Source organism: Coregonus clupeaformis, chromosome 38 (genome assembly GCF_020615455.1).
Source record: "Coregonus clupeaformis isolate EN_2021a chromosome 38, ASM2061545v1, whole genome shotgun sequence".
Classification (NCBI taxonomy): Eukaryota; Metazoa; Chordata; class Actinopteri; order Salmoniformes; family Salmonidae; genus Coregonus; species Coregonus clupeaformis.
In genome coordinates this window covers 158,572-178,969 of record NC_059229.1, presented here as the reverse complement: position 1 = coordinate 178,969, position 20,398 = coordinate 158,572, and the positions used below count along the sequence as shown (strand labels likewise).

The window sequence follows — 20,398 nt, the reverse complement described above, 5'->3', positions numbered from 1 at the left end:
TTTTGACTTTGTCCTTAGCTTTGACTTCCGTTGTAGCAAATATTAAGTTGTATATTATATATATGAATATAATATTGTGGAAGAATGGGTAATGAATACACACTGAGAAAGAACCTGGGTTTTTAATATCAGCTGCACATTGATCACTCAGATTCAACACAAAAGCTGTGTTTACACAGGCAGTTCAATTCGGCTCTTGCCACTAATTGGTCTTATGACCAATCAGATTGGATATTTTGCCCATAATTGGGCTGCCTGTGTAAATGCAGCCTAAACCACTAATTTAAAAAAATGCATTCAATTACGAAAGGCACATTCGAGAGAAATACAAATCCCACAGAATAATAATCACTTCGTCCTGTAGAAAATGTGCACCAGTATGTGTATCAGGAAATATCAACAAAAATATGGGTAACAGGTGTATACTGTGTGAATAGTTTGTCACTAACATGTTGATAAGTAGTTATGAAATGGCTTTGGAAGACCAGAAAGGTTGTGGTATTGGCACTGTAAAATGGAGTTTAAATACAATATAAAGGAATTGTTCAGGCAGCTTCAGCAAATAAGCTCTCCTATAAGACCTAGCTTACAGGAGCTTATTTCAAACCCACTCATGTCAACTGAATTATGACAAATCCTGTTCATTTAATTAATCTTCGTGTGGACAGAGGTACTCAGACCCCAAATTATTTACATCCAATCAAGGCAGTGAGGTCACAATTGCTAAGCCACAGGGATTGGTTGATTGATACTGCAGTGCTGATTGGTAATTGGCTCGTTCTGGAACGGAGGTTGGTGATTGACTCTCTGCCTGACGCGGAGCAGGAAGGTGCGTATCTCCATGGGCTTGAGGTTCACCTCCCACATAGAGGGGTCTCCCTCTCTCTTCGGCAGGGGTTTCTCACCTGAGGCAAATGGAGACAACAGGCATCAAGTTCTGTGCAATGAACACAGCAAAAAGCCAACTTCCACAATGGACTAACAAAGGAATTGTTACTGCTACAATAAAGCATGTCAAAGGTCTTCACTCGTCCTGGAGGGCTGACTAAGCAGAGAGCTGAAGGAATTTGTTAGACCTGTGTGATGCAGCCCTGGAGTACTAATAAGTGTACCTGACTCCGCCTTCCAGTCCAGACGAGTCATCTCATCCTTCCACTGATTGGCTGACAGGTTCATCTCAGACACACCCAGCACGTCCAGAGTGGAGAACAGCTTCTACAGAGAGAGAAGTGTGTGTGAGTGACTGTGTGTGGTACTGACATCAGAGAGTAGAGAATGGACCATTGCATTTTATTTCATGTTTTCAAAGTGGTTTGAAATTAATTTACTTGTGAATAACAGTTGTTACATGTTGAGACTGAGGAATGTGTGATATTATTAAAAGGGTTCACTTTGTTTATGGGTCGTATGCATACGTGTGGGTGTTAAGAACCTGTAGGTTGACAGTGAGTTAATCTTGCGCTCCATAGCCCGATACTGATGCTCCAGTCTGAGCAGCAATGTGTGTATACAGTATTACATATCACTAACCTGCAGATTAACAGAAACAGGCTGGGAATGTTCCTTGCTCTCTGAGGCTTGGTACTGATGCTCCAGTCTGAGCAGCACTGAGTCCTGGTCCCACTGAGACACTGTCAACAGGTGAACAGCAGGGGGCAGCACTGCCTGTAGCCCAGAGAACTGAGGTGGGGGGGGGAGAGAGCGAGTTAAAAAAGATTGGTTAATTTCAATAGTCCAAAGTGACACTCTTATTTCATCTGCAGAGCTGATAACTGTGCCTCAATCAGCCTCATCCTTCACTCTCTCCCTCCTTCTTTCCTAGATTCCTTGCATCCACTCCTCACCCTCTCAAAATCCATTGGAGAAGAAGGCCTGAGGGGAGGGACCTTGGACCTTCTCCTCCAATACGGTTGAGAAAGAGGCAAGGAGATGCAGATAGGAGATAGAGCCCATTTCTCACCTCCAGTCTGGTATTAGGGTGCAGCTCTCCGTCGGTGAACGTGATGAGAGGCTGCAGTACCACTTCCTGTGCTAGGGGGCGGTGTGTGTCAGCGGCCGTGGCAGGGGGGCTGAGGGAGAGGAGGAGGCGACCACGGACCACCAGGCCTTCTGGGTAAATGTCAGACGTCTCGTTGAGGGGCTCACCTACACCCCGGACGTCATCGTACAGCAACCTACGGTGGAGCTGGGGGTGAGAGGAGAGTGTAAGATATGACAGTGATAGACAGGGTGTGGAGCTGGGGATGAGAGGAGACTAAGATATGACAGTGATAGACAGGGTGTGGAGCTGGGGGTGAGAGGAGACTAAGATATGACAGTGATAGACAGGGTGTGGAGCTGGGGGTGAGAGGAGAGTGTAAGATATGACAGTGATAGACAGGGTGTGGAGCTGGGGGTGAGAGGAGACTGTAAGATATGACAGTGATAGACAGGGTGTGGAGCTGGGGGTGAGAGGAGACTGTAAGATATGACAGTGATAGACAGGGTGTGGAGCTGGGGGTGAGAGGAGACTAAGATATGACAGTGATAGACAGGGTGTGGAGCTGGGGGTGAGAGGAGACTGTAAGATATGACAGTGATAGACAGGGTGTGGAGCCGGGGGAAAGAGATGAGACGTAAACATAAACACAGATGATGTCTGATGCCAAAATGCTACCACATGAAAAATGAGAGTAGTGAGAGTATATGTTACCATGATCTCCAGTGATCCATCCTGGATGCTGCCTCCTCCCTGAGAGCGGTCGGTCACTACAGTCAGCTGGTCCTTGTCATCCTGTATACACACACACAGTGTAAGTCATGATTGACTATTGTTTGTCAGATAATATCACGTAAACTTCACGACTTTGTAAAACAGAGTGAAGAAGAGAACAGCAGGGGGAGCCGGAGAGTTTAGAACCAGAAGGCTAACACAGAAAAAGGAATTGCAACTGAAAGAGAGAGTAAGTGAAAAGAGGAAAAGAAAGTGCATGATCATAAGAGAGAGAAAGAGAGAGGGAAGAAAGAGTGGCAGACAGAGGTGTATGACCAAGGTGACACACCTTAATGTAAGCTCTAGAGTTGATTGGATAGTAGTTTCCAGCGATTGGCTCAGACTGTCTCAGGTTCCATGTGGGACGGTAGTCTTTCCTGTCAGATACAGATATACAGTACAATGCATTAGGGTGTATACTGTATGTGTCTGAACCCACACAACTGGAATACGGTACTCCATAATGAACAGATTATACAGATGCGTAGATTTGTGAAACGCACACACTGTTTCTCGCTCCGTCTCTCACATGCGCACACACACAGGTTCCTCACCGTCTCTGCAGCATCTCTCTGCCATTAGAGTCAGTGTAGAAGACACCAGAGGAGTTGATGCTGCTGTCTAGACGACTTATCACCTCTTTACCCAGGTCATCACTGACAGGGAGGGGGGTGCAGAGAGAGAGAGAACACTATAATCTATGGTACAGGAATGGTTTCTAGTCAGTTTACAGTCCTTTTAAAGACTCACTCCTACTGCCAGACATTCACAGGCTACCTCAATGACACGCCATTCTCCTTCCAGTGCATTATTTGTGACCAGGCACTGTGTGGCTCTGAGCCCTTCACTCACCCTATAGGCACAGGGCCCACAGTCCACTCCAGTTCCAGAGCCCTGCTGTCTGTGTACAGACGGACCACCTGAGAGACCCAGGGACTAAACCACTGTCTCACCTCCTGCACCACGGAGTTCTGATGGAGAGGGGGAGGGAGACATGGAGAGAGGGGGTAGGGAGACATGGAGAGAGGGGGTAGGGAGACATGGAGAGAGGGGGTAGGGAGACATGGAGAGAGGGGGTAGGGAGACATGGAGAGAGGGGGTAGGGAGACATGGAGAGGGGGATGGAGATGCAAGAAGAATAAGAGAAGAGAAGGGGGTTAAGGCAGAGAAAATAAATAGTGAGATGACTGGAATGAATCTCTTGAATGTTTAGTAGTGGGTCTTCTGCATATTGAATTATATTGAAACATATGGAAGTAAATACACTACATGAAAAATGTGCCTGTTGACTGTAGCAATATAATGCAGTAGGTACCTGTAGTGTTTCTATCTTAGCCGTCTTGCTGATGATGAAGGGGGTAGAGGTGTTAGGTCTGAAGATGTAGGCCCCTGACATCTGAATACTCTCTGAGTTTTTACCATCACTGGCATTGTACCTACAGAATATATACACAGAGCAAATGTGACAGAAAAGCCCTCAATGTAACAATGCTAGCATACAAAGATGACAGAAAAGCCCTCAATGTAACAATGCTAGCATACAAAGATGACAGAAAATAATAGGATGGGGAGAGAAAGGAATATGGAATGGTAGAGAGAAATGGAGAGGTAGAGAGAATAGGAAGGGGAGAGAGAGATGAAGGCTAGAGAGAAACGGAAGGGTAGAGAGAGATCCTCTGTAGCTCAGCTGGTAGAGCACGGCGCTTGTAACGCCAAGGTAGTGGGTTCGATCCCCGGGACCACCCATACAAAAAAATAAAAAATATGCACGCATGACTGTAAGTCGCTTTGGATAAAAGCGTCTGCTAAATGGCATATTATACACTACTCAAAAAAATAAAGGGAACACTTAAACAACACAATGTAACTCCAAGTCAATCACACTTCTGTGAAATCAAACTGTCCACTTAGGAAGCAACACTGATTGACAATAAATGTCACATGCTGTTGTGCAAATGGAATAGACAACAGGTGGAAATTATAGGCAATTAGCAAGACACCCCCAATAAAGGACTGGTTTTGCAGGTGGTGACCACAGACCACTTCTCGCTTCCTGGCTGATGTTTTGGTCACTTTTGAATGCTGGCGGTGCTTTCACTCTAGTGGTAGCATGAGACGGAGTCTACAACCCACACAAGTGGCTCAGGTAGTGCAGCTCATTCAGGATGGCACATCAATGCGAGCTGTGGCAAGAAGGTTTGCTGTGTCTGTCAGCGTAGTGTCCAGAGCATGGAGGCTCTACCAGGAGACAGGCCAGTACATCAGGAGACGTGCAGGAGGCCGTAGGAGGGCAACAACCCAGCAGCAGGACCGCTACCTCCGCCTTTGTGCAAGGAGGAGCAGGAGGAGCACTGCCAGAGCCCTGCAAAATGACCTCCAGCAGGCCACAAATGTGCACGTGTCTGCTCAAACAGACTCCATGAGGGTGGTATGAGGGCCCGACGTCCACAGGTGGGGGTTTTGCTTACAACCCAACACCGTGCAGGACGTTTGGCATTTGCCAGAGAACACCAAGATTGGCAAATTCGCCACTGGCGCCCTGTGCTCTTCACAGATGAAAGCAGGTTCACACTGAGCACGTGACAGACGTGACAGAGTCTGGAGACGCTGTGGAGAACGTTCTGCTGCCTGCAACATCCTCCAGCATGACCGGTTTGGCGGTGAGTCAGTCATGGTGTGGGGTGGCATTTCTTTGGGGGGGCCGCACAGCCCTCCATGTGCTCGCCAGAGGCAGCCTGACTGCCATTAGGTACCGAGATGAGATCCTCAGACCCCTTGTGAGACCATATGCTGGTGCGGTTGGCCCTGGGTTCCTCCTAATGCAAGACAATGCTAGACCTCATGTGGCTGGAGTGTGTCAGCAGTTCCTGCAAGAGAAAGGCATTGATGCTATGGACTGGCCAGTCCGTTCCCCAGACCTGAATCCAATTGAGCACATCTGGGACATCATGTCTCGCTCCATCCACCAACGCCACGTTGCACCACAGACTGTCCAAGAGTTGGCCTCATCAGGAGCATGCCCAGGCATTGTAGGGAGGTCATACAGGCACGTGGAGGCCACACACATACTGAGCCTCATTTTCACTTGTTTTAAGGACATTACATCAAAGTTGGATCAGCCTGTAGTGTGGTTTTCCACTTTAATTTTGAGGGTGACTCCAAATCCAGACCTCCATGGGTTGATAAATTTGATTTCCATTGATAATTTTTGTGTGATTTTGTTGTCAGCACATTCAACTATGTAAAGAAAAAAGTATTTAATAAGATTATTTCATTCATTCAGATCTAGGATGTGTTATTTTAGTGTTCCCTTTATTTTTTTGAGCAGTGTATTATTATTATATTATATTATATATATATATATATATATATAGATGGAAGGTTAGAGAGAAATGGAGAGGTAGAGAGAGAGTAAGTAGTACTGACCAGTAGAAGTTCTGTGACAGTTTGACAGTCTGTTGTGTCTCCAGGTTACTGAGGCTGCTGAGGAGACCTGTCTCTGGGTCAAAGGTCACCCTGAGGAACTAGAGGAGGCACATCAAAGTGACAGAACAGGTGACATCCAAATCTAAAAACAACCTAGATACAATACTTTTCCAAAAAGTTTCCAACTGACTTTATACATTGATATTATGTCATCATCATGGAGACATATTATACATTTTGAAATATGCGTCTCCATTGATGACATAATATCGATACATAATATATTCGCTTTCATAGTATAAAGTAAGTCTTTGTACGGCCATAAGACCCAGACCTTGTTCTGTACAGCCTTGGGAGCCCTGGGAAGTGGAGAGGCCTGTGGAGATGGAGCCCCGTTCTGAAGCAGGGAGACAGAGTAGGTGCTGTAGCCCAGCGGAGGGGCCTGAACCTGGAACAACAGCTCGTTGACAGCGTACCCCCTGCCCCTTCGCACTGCCGCTGTGGCCTGGGACACTGGGACCACCTGAGGGGGTGGGGATAGTTATGGAACGCACACACACACACGAGTCGTACACAAACGCACACACACACACAATACATAACTGTCATAACAAGGGTTATTGAACAACTACATATGACAATCGTTTAGGTAAATCATTATCAAAACACACAGACAGACACACACACCTGACTGTCCACAGCCTTGCCGTTAGCGTCTGAGATACTGTAGGCCGTCCCGTTGACTGGCAGTCTCACTGGCCAACTGACTGGACGAGCCAGAGGGTTGTACACATTCACGGAGAACTGACAGAGAAACATGGAAAAAGAGAGGAGGGGAATTTAACTTCACGGAACCAAAGAGGAATTGTGAGTGTGTGTGTGCCTGTGTGTGTGTTACCTTCTTGCTGGTCTCTGTGAGGGGACACACACTGATGTTGAGGTGTTCACAGTAAACACGAGGAGCAGATGATCCACTCAGAGAGGATAGAGTGTTACTGACCAACACCTGGGAGAGAGGGGGAGAGAGTGAGAGGAGAGGGGGAGACAGAGGGGATGAGAGAGAGAGGGGGGGGGACAGAGGGGATGAGAGAGAGAGGGGGGAGAGGGAGAGGGGGGGGAGGGAGAGAGGGGGAGGGAGAAGAGGGGAGAGAGAGAGGGGGAGGGAGAAGAGGGGAGAGAGAGAGGGGGAGGGAGAGAGAAGAGGGAGAGAGAGGGGAGAGAGTCAATCATATACAGTGGGGGAAAAAAGTATTTAGTCAGCCACCAATTGTGCAAGTTCTCCCACTTAGAAAGATGAGAGAGGCCTGTAACTTTCATCATAGGTACACGTCAACTATGACAGACAAATTGAGAAAAAAAATTCCAGAAAATCACATTGTAGGATTTTTATCCTTTATGGCAAATTATGGTGGAAAATAAGTATTTGGTCACCTACAAACAAGCAAGATTTCTGGCTCTCACAGACCTGTAACTTCTTCTTTAAGAGGCTCCTCTGTCCTCCACTCGTTACCTGTATTAATGGCACCTGTTTGAACTTGTTATCAGTATAAAAGACACCTGTCCACAACCTCAAACAGTCACATTCCAAACTCCACTATGGCCAAGACCAAAGAGCTGTCAAAGGACACCAGAAACAAAATTGTAGACCTGCACCAGGCTGGGAAGACTGAATCTGCAATAGGTAAGCAGCTTGGTTTGAAGAAATCAACTGTGGGAGCAATTATTAGGAAATGGAAGACATACAAGACCACTGATAATCTCCCTCGATCTGGGGCTCCACGCAAGATCTCACCCCGTGGGGTCAAAATGATCACAAGAACGGTGAGCAAAAATCCCAGAACCACACGGGGGGACCTAGTGAATAACCTGCAGAGAGCTGGGACCAAAGTAACAAAGCCTACCATCAGTAACACACTACGCCGCCAGGGACTCAAATCCTGCAGTGCCAGACGTGTCCCCCTGCTTAAGCCAGTACATGTCCAGGCCCGTCTGAAGTTTGCTAGAGTGCAGAAGAGGATTGGGAGAATGTCATATGGTCAGATGAAACCAAAATTGAACTTTTTTGGTAAAAACTCAACTCGTCGTGTTTGGAGGACAAAGAATGCTGAGTTGCATACAAAGAACACCATACCTACTGTGAAGCATGGGGGTGGAAACATCATGCTTTGGGGCTGTTTTTCTGCAAAGGGACCAGGACGACTGATCCGTGTAAAAGAAAGAATGAATGGGGCCATGTATCGTGAGATTTTGAGTGAAAACCTCCTTCCATCAGCAAGGGCATTGAAGATGAAACGTGGCTGGGTCTTTCAGCATGACAATGATCCCAAACACACCGCCCGGGCAACGAAGGAGTGGCTTCGTAAGAAGCATTTCAAGGTCCTGGAGTGGCCTAGCCAGTCTCCAGATCTCAACCCCATAGAAAATCTTTGGAGGGAGTTGAAAGTCCGTGTTGCCCAGCGACAGCCCCAAAACATCACTGCTCTAGAGGAGATCTGCATGGAGGAATGGGCCAAAATACCAGCAACAGTGTGTGAAAACCTTGTGAAGACTTACAGAAAACGTTTGACCTGTGTCATTGCCAACAAAGGGTATATAACAAAGTATTGAGAAACTTTTGTTATTGACCAAATACTTATTTTCCACCATAATTTGCAAATAAATTCATTAAAAATCCTACAATGTGATTTTCTGGAGAAAAAAATTCTCATTTTGCCTGTCATAGTTGACGTGTACCTATGATGAAAATTACAGGCCTCTCTCATCTTTTTAAGTGGGAGAACTTGCACAATTGGTGGCTGACTAAATACTTTTTTTCCCCACTGTACAGTTCATCTAACAAGAGAGACTGCATGGATCAATTGAAAGAACACGCACACACACACACGGTAGGTACCTGGCAGTGTGCCCAGCCATTGGCCAGTCTCCTAGCGTAATCGTTGGCAACGTGTTGCTTCTCCGTCCCGGATACGGCATCGTGATGCTGAGCCACTGCCATGGCCTTCTCTACCAATCACAACCCAAAACTCTCCCTGTCAACCCCGCTGTCCTCTAATCAGCTTCAAGCTTATTAATACATTTTATAAACACATCCCCCCTAATATCTACATTAGCATACTACTTAGAATGCATATCTAAATACATTGCTTCATTCTAAGAAGCATGCTAGTATGGACATTGAAACAGAGTGTCCGACTGCCAATAGGCGTAGTCAACTCATGTAGTGATGAAGTAGTGCACTTGAATGTGATGAGTGTGTACACTAGCCACTTACTCATGGTCTCACTGTCTCCAGCTCCAAAGGGACCTTTCCTTGAGATGGGACCACCAAGGACCTCCAGCTGATTACACGTCTATGAAACAAGAGGGAGGAGAGGAAGGATGTATTGACGAAAAGTCTTCAAACATGTGTTTGATTGATAGTGGCTTTGCATGAAAAGTGTACAAGCTGTCAAATCCATGATTCCTCCCATCCTTGATTCCTCACCTCCCTCTGAAAGCTCATTGGAGAAGAGGCTCCAAGTCCCTCCCCTTCGACCTCCTCCTCCAATTTGGTTTTAGCGGGAGGCAAGGAACTGACGAATCAGGAGGACAGGAAGGCAAGTCGAGACTGACTGATCTACAAATCACCGTACATCATAAATAACTACTCAATATTACTTGTAGATCAGTCAGTCAGTCACAATCTATCCATGATACATCACGGTTTTGATGCTCTCAAACACGGCCAAAGATTTGACAGCTTGTATGCTTTTCAGACAAAGCCATTGTCTAAGGTTTGAGTCTTGTACCTGCAGGTAGCTGTTGCTGATCCTCTCATAGCGTTTGAGGGCTGGACGGCTGGTGAAGTATCCTGTCCAGAAGTCATGAGCTGAGTCAGCATAGGGGAAGAAATCATCTCCCTTTAGAGGCCTGACGGGGGGATAAGAGAAAATGGAGGGAGGTGAGAGGAGAAAGAGAGAAAATGTAAATTAACTGTACTTAATTTAATTACATATTTCCAGTATTCTAACTATCTCCAACCATGTGAGGTTAGCCCTGTGTAGTTCCTGTAGGTGACAGGAGAGTGTAGAGTAGAGAACGTTGACTTTAGAGCTGTTACTCTGACTAGCTAGCTACATTTACGTCATTTAGCAGACGCTCTTATCCAGAGCCACTTACAAATTGGTACATGATAGCCAGTGGGACAACCACTTTACAATTATTATTTTTAATATTTTTCTAATTTTTTAATTTTTAGAGTATATTTTTAATTTTCATTTGTTTTATATACATATATCTTTTTTTTGGGGGGGATTCCTTTTATACAATCCCAGGTATTCCTTAAAGAGGTAGGGTTTCAAGTGTCTCCGGAAGGTGGTCAGTGACTCCGCTGTTCTGGCGTCGTGAGGGAGCTAGACATACAGTTTAATTTAGTATTATTACATTTACGTCATTTAGCAGACACTCTTATCCAGAGCGACTTACAGTTAGTGAATGCATACATGTTTATTTTTTATAATTTTTTATAATTATAAAAAAAATTCATACTGGCCCCCCGTGGGAAACGAACCCACATCCCTGCCGGCCAAACCCTCCCCTACCTTGGACGACGCTGGACCAATTGTGCGCCGCCCATGGGTCTCCCGGTCGCGGCTGGTTGCGACAGAGCCTGGACTCGAACCAGGATCTCTAGTGGCACAGCTAGCACTGCGATGCAGTGCCTTATGCTGTGCCACTCGGGAGTCGTATAGTGTAGTTTAGTATAGTATTATAATAGAATCGTATAGTTTAGTATAGTATTATAATAGCATCGTATAGTTTAGTATAGTATTATAATAGAATTGTATAGTTTAGTATAGTATTATAATAGCATCGTATAGTTTAGTATAGTATTATAATAGCATCGTATAGTATTATAATAGCATCGTATAGCATAGTATTATAATAGCATCGTATAGCATAGTATTATAATAGAATCATCTAGTTTAGTATAGTATTATAATAGAATCGTATAGTTTAGTATAGTATTATAATAGCATCGTGTAGTTTAGTATAGTATTATAATAGAATCGTATAGTTTAGTATAGTATTATAATAGCATAGTTTAGTTTATTATAATAGTATTGTATAGTTTAGTATAGTATTATAATAGCATCGTATAGTATTATAATATAATTGTATAGTTTAGTATAGTATTATAATAGAATCATATAGTTTAGTTTAATATTATAATAGCATTGTTTAGTATAGTATTACAATAGCATCGTATAGTAGAGTATTATAATAGCATCGTATAGTTTAGTATTGTATTATAATAGAATCATATAGTTTAGTATATTATTATAATAGCATCGTTTAGTATAGTATTAGAATATAATCGTATAGTTTAGTATAGTATCATAATAGCATTGTATAGTTTAGTATAGTATTAGAATAGAATCGTATAGTTTAGTATAGTATTATAATACCATCGTATAGTTTAGTATAGTGGTATAATATAATTGTATAGTTTAGTATAGTATTATAATAGCATTGTATAGTTTAGTATAGTATTATAATAGAGTCGTATAGTATTATAATACCATCGTATAGTTTAGTATAGTATTATAATAGCGTTGTTTAGTATAATAATATAATCGTTTAGTATAGTATTAGAATGTAATCATATAGTTTAGTATAGTATCATAATAGCATTGTATAGTTTAGTATAGTATTATAATAGCATCGTTTAGTATAGTATTATTATTATTTTATTATAATATAATCGTATAGTATTATAATAGCATCGTATAGTTTAGTATTATAATATCATCGTATAGTTTAGTATAGTATAATAGAATTGTATAGTATTATAATAGAATCGTGTAGTTTAGTATTATAATATCATCGTATAGTTTAGTATAGTGGTATAGTACCATGTGAGGTTAGTCCTGTGTAGCTCCTGTAGGTAACAGGAGGGTGTAGAGTACAGAACGTTGACTTTAGAGCCGTTACTCTGCTGCTGGTTGACGTAGTGGATGAGCTTGTCCAGGTTCTTATACCACAGGTTGGCGTTCTCATACTGGAAGTCTGACCCCATGGTCATTATGATGTGGTTGGTTTTATACACCAATGCCTGGAGCAGGGGAGAGGAGAGAGAGAGTGTATGTGTTATTATGACTAACCTGTGTGTGTGACCAACCTGTGTGTGTCTCATCTCTAACCTGTGTGTGTGTGTGTGTGTGTCATCTCTAACCTGTGTGTGTGTCATCTCTAACCTGTGTGTGTCATCTCTAACCTGTGTGTGTGTGTGTGTCATCTCTAACCTGTGTGTGTGTGTCATCTCTAACCTGTGTGTGTGTGTGTGTCATCTCTAACCTGTGTGTGTGTCATCTCTAACCTGTGTGTGTGTGTGTGTCATCTCTAACCTGTGTGTGTGTGTGTGTGTGTCATCTCTAACCTGTGTGTGTGCAATGCTGAGGAACCTGGTCACCACATCGTCAACATTATAGTCCTCCAGATCAGGGTCGTCTCTGATTGGTGGATCGTCACATGACTGGTCCCAACAGAAGCCCTCCGGAGGGTTGTACCCGTTAGGGAGGATACCTGGAGGAGAGGGGGCTGGGTTAGGCTACAGGGGTGCTAGGGGTCAGGGTTCAAAGGTGGGAGGTCAGGTCAGTATTGATCACATGACTGGTCCCAACAGAAGCCGTCGGGAAGGTCGTACCTGTTAGGGACGATACCCAGGGGAGAGCGGGCTGGGTTAGGCTACAGCAGTGGCTAGAGTTCAGAGATCAGGGGTTGAAGGTGAGGTCAGTATTGATGAGGGGAGAGGGGTTTTGTCTAGGAGGTACAGCTTTTGTCAAAATTGACTTTTCGTAGCAGGTTAGGAGAACTTCCACGGCAGGTTAGGAGAATTAATGTAGCAGGTTAGGAGAATGAGGTTAATGTTAGGAAAAGGGTTTAGGGTTCACTAAAATGCTTAAAAAAATCAACTTTTGACGTCAATTTGACATCAACTGTATCCCATCTAAACATTGACCGGGGAGAGGGGGTTAGACTATAGACTACACTTGAAAGTGGGGAGAGAGGACAGTCCCCTGTAGCTCAGTTGGTAGAGCATGGCGCTTGCAACGCCAGGGTTGTGGGTTCGTTTCCCACGAGGGGCCAGTCTGAAAATGTATGCACTCACTAACTGTAAGTCGCTCTGGATAAGAGCGTCTGCTAAATGACTAAAATGTAAATGTTAGTGCCGAAAGGGAAAGTAATATTGATAGTAATATTGATAACCCGGGTCTATTGCAAAAACTGATTAGGGTGTAAGCATATGACAGAAAATATCTAATGGAACGACTACGTGAAGCTGTTGCCATATTGCTAGAGGTTGAAGGTCAAAGGTCAGTACCAGTGAAGAGGTCAGCCATGGGGGGGGTGAGGCTCTCGCTGGCCCTCCACAACATCTCCTGTTCCCTGGCTGCCATCCTCCTGCTACGATCCTGGTAGTCCAGACGACCAAAGAAGAAGCCGTCATAACCCATCTGGAACAGAGAGAATACACACACTAAAAAATAAGATGTTTTTATTGTCAAATACACCGGATAGGTGCAGTGAAATGTGCTGTTTTACAGGGTCACCCATAGTAGTATGGCGCCACCTGGAGCAAATTAGGGTTAAGTGCCTTCAAGAAATATTACCTAATCGGCTCGGGTATTCGAACTATCAAGCTTTCGGTTACTGGACCAACGCTCAACACTAACTGCTAGGCTACCTGCCGCCCATTCAATACAACAAACACAGTAAGGACTCCAATCGTCCCTCTGACATAACAAATGACCTTTGAACTGAATGGAAAGACAAGGGAAACTCATGCTGTCTCAAGTGTTCTTTTTGACTAGGAAAACATTAGAGTATAAAATGCTATCCCCACTTTATTCCCAACTTGGGATCTCACAAGAACCTTATGACACTGACAACCTTTCAACAGACGATAGTACAACCATCCAAGACTATCTCTCTATCTATTCATACAATGGACTAAGACATGATGGAAAAAGGAGTCGAATAGATTTTCCTGGGCAAGAATAGACAGAGAAAGGCTGACAGACAGGATATTGTGAGGTAGAGAGAGACAGGAGATTGTGGGTTGTACTCACTAGGAACCAAACTGGCCAAAACAGGGAGGGACCTACCTGTATTTGTCCAATAAGAAACATTACTGTGTGCACTAATGAATACGACCCTTACCTGTGCAAACATGGAGGCGTGCTCGCGGGCGTGTCCGAAGGGGTCGATGTGCCAGGCGACGCGGGGGCGACCGCAGTGTCCGAACGTGTCGTTGAGGAACCGCAGGCCCATGGTCATCTGGTCTACGACCGCACTGTAGTGGGTGGTTGCCTCGTCACTCATGCACCAGCCCCCGTTCACAAACTCCAACCGCCCTGAGAGGAGGGAGGGGGAGGGAGAGCCAGACAAAAGTGATGAAAACTAATTATAAATAAACTAATTATTTAAAGTAATATATTACCTAATCACAGGTTAAAGGGGTTACAACTGTTTATAACCTCTGAATTGCAATTTCCATCTGTTCAATAACACCACCAAGAGCCGTCACACTCAGGGGAGAGATGATGCTTTATTACATCTGTATGACTGCTTTATAACACTGTTATTACACCTCTCTAACGCCTACATCCCTTCTCTCATTAACGAGCTGTTTGACAGTACTCTGCATGCTGTCTGACTGGCTCCTCCACCAGTGTTAGAAGGCGGACTCTACTGCTTTATAACTACTTCATAACATGTTTATAAAGGCTTTATAACCCCTCTGGCCTCACCCTCATTGACTAGCTGTTTGACAGTGTTCTGCATGTCATCAGTCTGTCGTTTCCACCAGCGGTAGAAGAAGGCTGTCTCTACGTAGATGAAGCGTCGGTCAGGGTTCTTCAGCAGTTGGTCCACCACAGAGTCCAGAATGTACTGCACACCCGCGTGCTGGATGTCATTACGGTCTGGAAGACAGACAGGTTATATACACAGGTTAGATAGACACACACAGCATGGTTATATACACACACAGGTTAAACAACACATGCAGTCGTGCACAATCTCACACACACACACACACAGAGCAAGGTTAGATAGACACACACACAGAAATGATAGAGACCACACTAACATGTGATAACACATATGGACACGTGATACAACATCTATCATGCGGTTCACATCTACACACACACAGTCATGAGGTTTGAACTGTAAAACCATGTGATTCTAGGTTATTGTAGGTGTTATGTATGCCTATAATAAAATATAATAAAAGCCTAACGACTATGTTTTTAACAATGGGTTAACTCTACCACCTTGACCTATGCCATCCCTGTTTATGAGTGTGTTTGTGTGTGTAGATGTGAGCCACATGATAGATGATTCATTTCACTTATGAGAAGTTTGTTAGAAAACCACAGTTGTGCCAGGGGAAACTGGATCTGATAGGAGGAAACTGGATCTGATAGGGGGGGGGGCTGGATCTGATAGGGGGGGACTGGATCTGATGGGGGGGGACTGGATCTGATGGGGGGACTGGATCTGATGGGGGGACTGGATCTGATGGGGGGACTGGATCTGATGGGGGACTGGATCTGATAGGGGAAACTGGATCTGATAGGGGGGGACTGGATCTGATAGGAGGAAACTGGATCTGATAGGAGGAAACTGGATCTGATAGTGGGGGGACTGGATCTGATAGGGGGCTGGATCTGATAGGGGGGGGCTGGATCTGATAGGGGGACTGGATCTGATAGGGGGGACTGGATCTGATAGGGGAGACTGGATCTGATAGGGGGGGGACTGGATCTGATATGGGGGACTGGATCTGATGGGGGGGGACTGGATCTGATGGGGGGACTGGATCTGATGGGGGAAACTGGATCTGATAGGGGAAACTGGATCTGATAGGGGGGGACTGGATCTGATAGGAGGAAACTGGATCTGATAGTGGGGGGACTGGATCTGATAGGGGGGGACTGGATCTGATAGGGGGGGGGCTGGATCTGATAGGGGGGGGCTGGATCTGATAGGGGAGACTGGATCTGATGGGGGGGACTGGATCTGATGGGGGGGACTGGATCTGATGGGGGGGGACTGGATCTGGAGGAAAAAGGCTATTTCTAGGGGGTTTAGGGTTCGAATTAAGGTTAAAGGTTAGGAGGTAGGTTTTGGGGTTAGGGAAAATAGGATTTTGAATGGGAATCAATTGCGTAACCCCACAAGGTTAGTAAAACAAGACTGTGTGTGAGAGAGAGAGATACAGACCTCCATAAAAGTATTGGTCCACGGTCTTGAGCCAGCCGACGTCGTCGTGGGTGTGGGGGACCAGGTGGACGTTCAACATCCCAGGCTTGGTCGCATGACATGACTTGGATGTGTAGCACACAGACACACAATGATTAGTGATTTTAGCTGGTGGGCTATGTTTATGGGAAGGAGAGAGGCATGTCAGAGGCTACTTAGCTATAAAAATTTTTATTCAACCACCAATGACAATTCTAATTTCTAAAGTGGAAGTTGGGAGAGTTTTATTCGGGTGGTTCAGTGAAACAATTATAGTTTCTGAGGTGGAAGTTGGGAGAGTTATATTTTTTTTTGGTGAGGGAGGCCTGCTCTCTCCTTTCCCAGATGTTTAGTTCATTTCATTCCGATCTCCTCTGCATTATTGTAGCCATCTGCTGCAGCCTGTCAACTATGCCTCTGCCTATCCCTGTTCTCTCCTCTCCGCACAGGCTACACAAACGCCTCACACCGCGTGGCTGCTGCCTCTCTAACCTGGTGGTCCCTGCACGCACCACACACCTGGAGTTCCAGGTCTCAGGCAGCCTCTGGAACTGCCGTTCTGCCGCCAACAAGGCTGACTTCATCCCAGCCTATGCTACCCTCCAGTCCCTCGACTTCCTGGCGCTGACGGAAACATGGATTACCACTGAAAACACTGCTACTCCTACTGCTCTCTCCTCGTCTGACCATGTGTTCTCGCATACCCCGAGAGCATCTGGTCAGAGAGGTGGTGGCACAGGAATCCTCATCTCTCCCAAGTGGTCATTCTCAATTTTTCCCCTCATTTGAATTCCACGCTGTCACAGTCACTAGCCCATTTAAGCTTAATATCCTTGTCATCTATCGCCCTCCAGGTTCCCTTGGAGAGTTCATCAATGAGCTTGACGCCTTGATAAGTTCCTTTCCTGAGGATGGCTCACCCTTCACAGTTTTGGGGGATTTCAACCTCCCTACGTCTACATTTGACTCATTTCTCTCTGCCTCCTTCTTTCCACTCCTCTCCTCTTTTGACCTCACCCTCTCACCGTCCCCCCCTACTCACAAGGCAGGCAATACGCTTGACTTCATCTTTACTAGATGTTGCTCTTCTACTAATCTCACTGCAACTCCCCTCCATGTCTCCGACCACTACTTTGTATCCTTTTCTCTCTCGCTCTCCTCCAACACTACTCACTCTGCCCCTACACAGATGGTAACGTGCCGCCGCAACCTTCGCTCTCTCTCTCTCCCACTACTCTCTCCTCTTCCATCCTATCATCTCTTCCCTCTGCTCAATCCTTCTCCCTCCAATCTCCTGACTCTGCCTCCTCAACCCTCCTCTCCTCCCTTTCTGCATCCTTTGACTCTCTGTGTCCCCTATCCTCCCGGCCGGCTCGGTCCTCCCCTCCAGCTCCGTGGCTTGATGACTCATTGCGAGCTCACAGAACAGAGCTCCGGGCAGCGGAGCGGAAATGGAAGAAAACTAAACTCCCTGCCGACCTGGCATCTTTTCCTCCCTCCTCTCTACATTTTCTTCATCTGTTTCTGCTGCTAAGGCCACTTTCTACCACTCTAAATTCCAAGCATCTGCCTCTAACCCTAGGAAGCTCTTTGCCACATTCTCCTCACTGCTGAATCCCCCCCCTCCCCCTCTCTGTGGATGACTTCGTCAACCACTTTGAAAAGAAGGTTGACGACATCCGATCCTCGTTTGTTAAGTCTAATGACACTGCTGGTCCTGCTCACACTGCCCTACCCTATGCTTTGACTTCTTTCTCCCCTCTCTCTCCAGATAAAATCTTGCGACTAGTGACTGCAGGCCGCCCAACAACCTGCCCGCTTGACCCCATCCCCTCCTCTCTTCTCCAGACCATCTCCGGTGACCTTCTCCCCTACCTCACCTCGCTGATCAACTCATCCTTGACTGCTGGCCATGTCCCTTCCGTCTTCAAGAGAGCGAGAGTTGCACCCCTTCTCAAAAAACCAACACTCGATCCCACTGATGTCAACAACTACAGACCAGTATCCCTTCTTTCTTTTCTTTCCAAAACTATTGAGCGTGCCATCTTTAGCCAACTCTCTTGCTATCTCTCTCAGAATGACCTTCTTGATCCAAACCAGTCAGGTTTCAGGACTGGTCATTCAACTGAGACTGCTCTTCTCTGTGTCACGGAGGCTCTCCGCACTGCTAAAGCTAACTCTCTCTCCTCTGCTCTTGTCCTTCTAGACCTGTCTGCTGCCTTTGATACTGTGAACCATCAGATCCTCCTCTCCACCCTCTCCGAGCTGGGCATCTCCGGCGCGGCTCACTCCTGGATTGCGTCCTACCTGACCGGTCGCTCCTACCAAGTGGCGTGGCGAGAAGCTGTCTCCGCACCACGTGCTCTCACCACTGGTGTCCCCCAGGGCTCAGTTCTAGGCCCTCTCCTTTTCTCCCTATACACCAAGTCACTTGGCTCTGTCATATCCTCACATGGCCTCTCCTATCATTGCTACGCTGACGATACACAACTAATCTTCTCCTTTCCCCCTTCTGATAACCAGGTGGCGAATCGCATCTCTGCATGTCTGGCCGACATATCAGTATGGATGACGGATCACCACCTCAAGCTGAACCCTGGCAAGACGGAGCTGCTCTTCCTCCCGGGGAAGGACTGCCCGTTCCATGATCTCGCCATCACGGTTGACAACTCCGTTGTGTCCTCCTCCCAGAGTGCGAAGAGCCTTGGCGTGACCCTGGACAACACCCTGTCGTTCTCCGCTAACATCAAGGCGGTGACCCGATCCTGCAGGTTCATGCTCTACAACATTCGGAGAGTACGACCCTGCCTTACACAGGAAGCGGCACAGGTCCTAATCCAGGCACTTGTCATCTCCCGTCTGGATTACTGCAACTCGCTGTTGGCTGGGCTCCCTGCCTGTGCCATTAAACCCCTACAACTCATCCAGAATGCCTCAGCCCGTCTGGTGTTCAACCTTCCCAAGTTCTCTCACGTCACCCCCCTCCTCCGCACACTCCACTGGCTTCCAGTTGAAGCTCGCATCTGTTACAAGACCATGGTGCTTGCCTATGGAGCAGTGAGGGGAACGGCACCTCCGTACCTTCAGGCTCTGATCAGTCCCTACACCCAAACGAGGGCATTGCGTTCATCCACCTCTGGCCTGCTGGCTCCCCTTCCTCTGCGGAAGCATAGTTCCCGCTCAGCCCAGTCAAAACTGTTCGCTGCTCTGGCACCCCAATGGTGGAACAAGCTCCCTCACGACGCCAGGACAGCGGAGTCACTCACCACCTTCCGGAGACATTTGAAACCCCACCTCTTTAAGGAATACCTGGGATAGGATGAAGTAATCCTTCTACCCCCCCGTGGTTAACCCACTGGCTATAGGGTGAATGCACCAATTTGTAAGTCGCTCTGGATAAGAGCGTCTGCTAAATGACTTAAATGTAAATGTAAATTAGTGAAAGACTGACTAGCTAGAATGGGATTTGTAGATTGCATTCACGTTTCACGTGGAAGTAAAAATATGTTGTGCCAGGAATACAACGTCTGCTACTGTGTTCTCTACACGAAAATGAAAGTGTTTGAAATGGAAGTATTTGATCGGCTAAACCAGGAAAACATGAAGAAGTTAATCAAAGCTGCTATACCAAAACAAGGTTTCAGTGTTTCTTTTCGCTTTTTCTATCACGGTCAGCTGCGTTATTATTCACCACAATAGGGATTGGAACTATAAACGTACCTTGTATCCACATGTAGGACTTTCTTGGGGTGTTTGACGGACGGGAAAGCCCCAAACGCTGCTTTGAAATAACAGGAGGAACACAAACTGTGTATACACCAGAGTCGCCATCTTGGAAAAATAGCCACGAGTCATGTGACATTTATTTATGTATCGTTTATATCATGTGACTTCCCTCCCAGACCACGCCCTCTAGGGGCAGACCTACCT

At 46.0% G+C, this 20,398-nt stretch overlaps 1 protein-coding gene across 1 annotated transcript; it reads right to left on the bottom strand.

Annotated features, from left to right (window-relative positions):
• Nucleotides 1-103: 103 nt before the first annotated feature.
• On the bottom strand, nucleotides 104-20,303 carry man2b1 (mannosidase, alpha, class 2B, member 1). Its single transcript, XM_045211683.1, has 23 exons — nucleotides 20,189-20,303; nucleotides 16,451-16,553; nucleotides 14,971-15,144; nucleotides 14,381-14,574; nucleotides 13,542-13,674; nucleotides 12,597-12,742; nucleotides 12,073-12,272; nucleotides 9,967-10,087; nucleotides 9,450-9,528; nucleotides 9,072-9,181; nucleotides 7,077-7,184; nucleotides 6,866-6,982; nucleotides 6,513-6,701; nucleotides 6,179-6,276; nucleotides 4,068-4,188; nucleotides 3,605-3,723; nucleotides 3,307-3,408; nucleotides 3,042-3,129; nucleotides 2,693-2,773; nucleotides 1,961-2,185; nucleotides 1,531-1,680; nucleotides 1,113-1,215; nucleotides 104-905 (listed from the first exon to the last, which is right to left on the bottom strand). The coding sequence occupies exons 1-23, from the start codon at nucleotides 20,297-20,299 to the stop codon at nucleotides 724-726; spliced, it is 3,054 nt and encodes a 1,017-aa protein (XP_045067618.1). The 5' UTR covers nucleotides 20,300-20,303; the 3' UTR covers nucleotides 104-723.
• Nucleotides 20,304-20,398: the final 95 nt, after the last annotated feature.

Coding starts and splice junctions, on each gene's coding strand:
- man2b1 (XM_045211683.1), bottom strand. CDS start 20,299: ATGGCGACTCTGGTGTATACACAGTTTGTGTTCCTCCTGTTATTTCAA. Junction 6,983..7,076: donor TCACAGAGACCAGCAAGAAG/GTAACACACACA, acceptor TTTCTCTGTCAG/TTCTCCGTGAATGTGTACAA. Junction 6,702..6,865: donor GCAAGGCTGTGGACAGTCAG/GTGTGTGTGTCT, acceptor CCACCCCCTCAG/GTGGTCCCAGTGTCCCAGGC.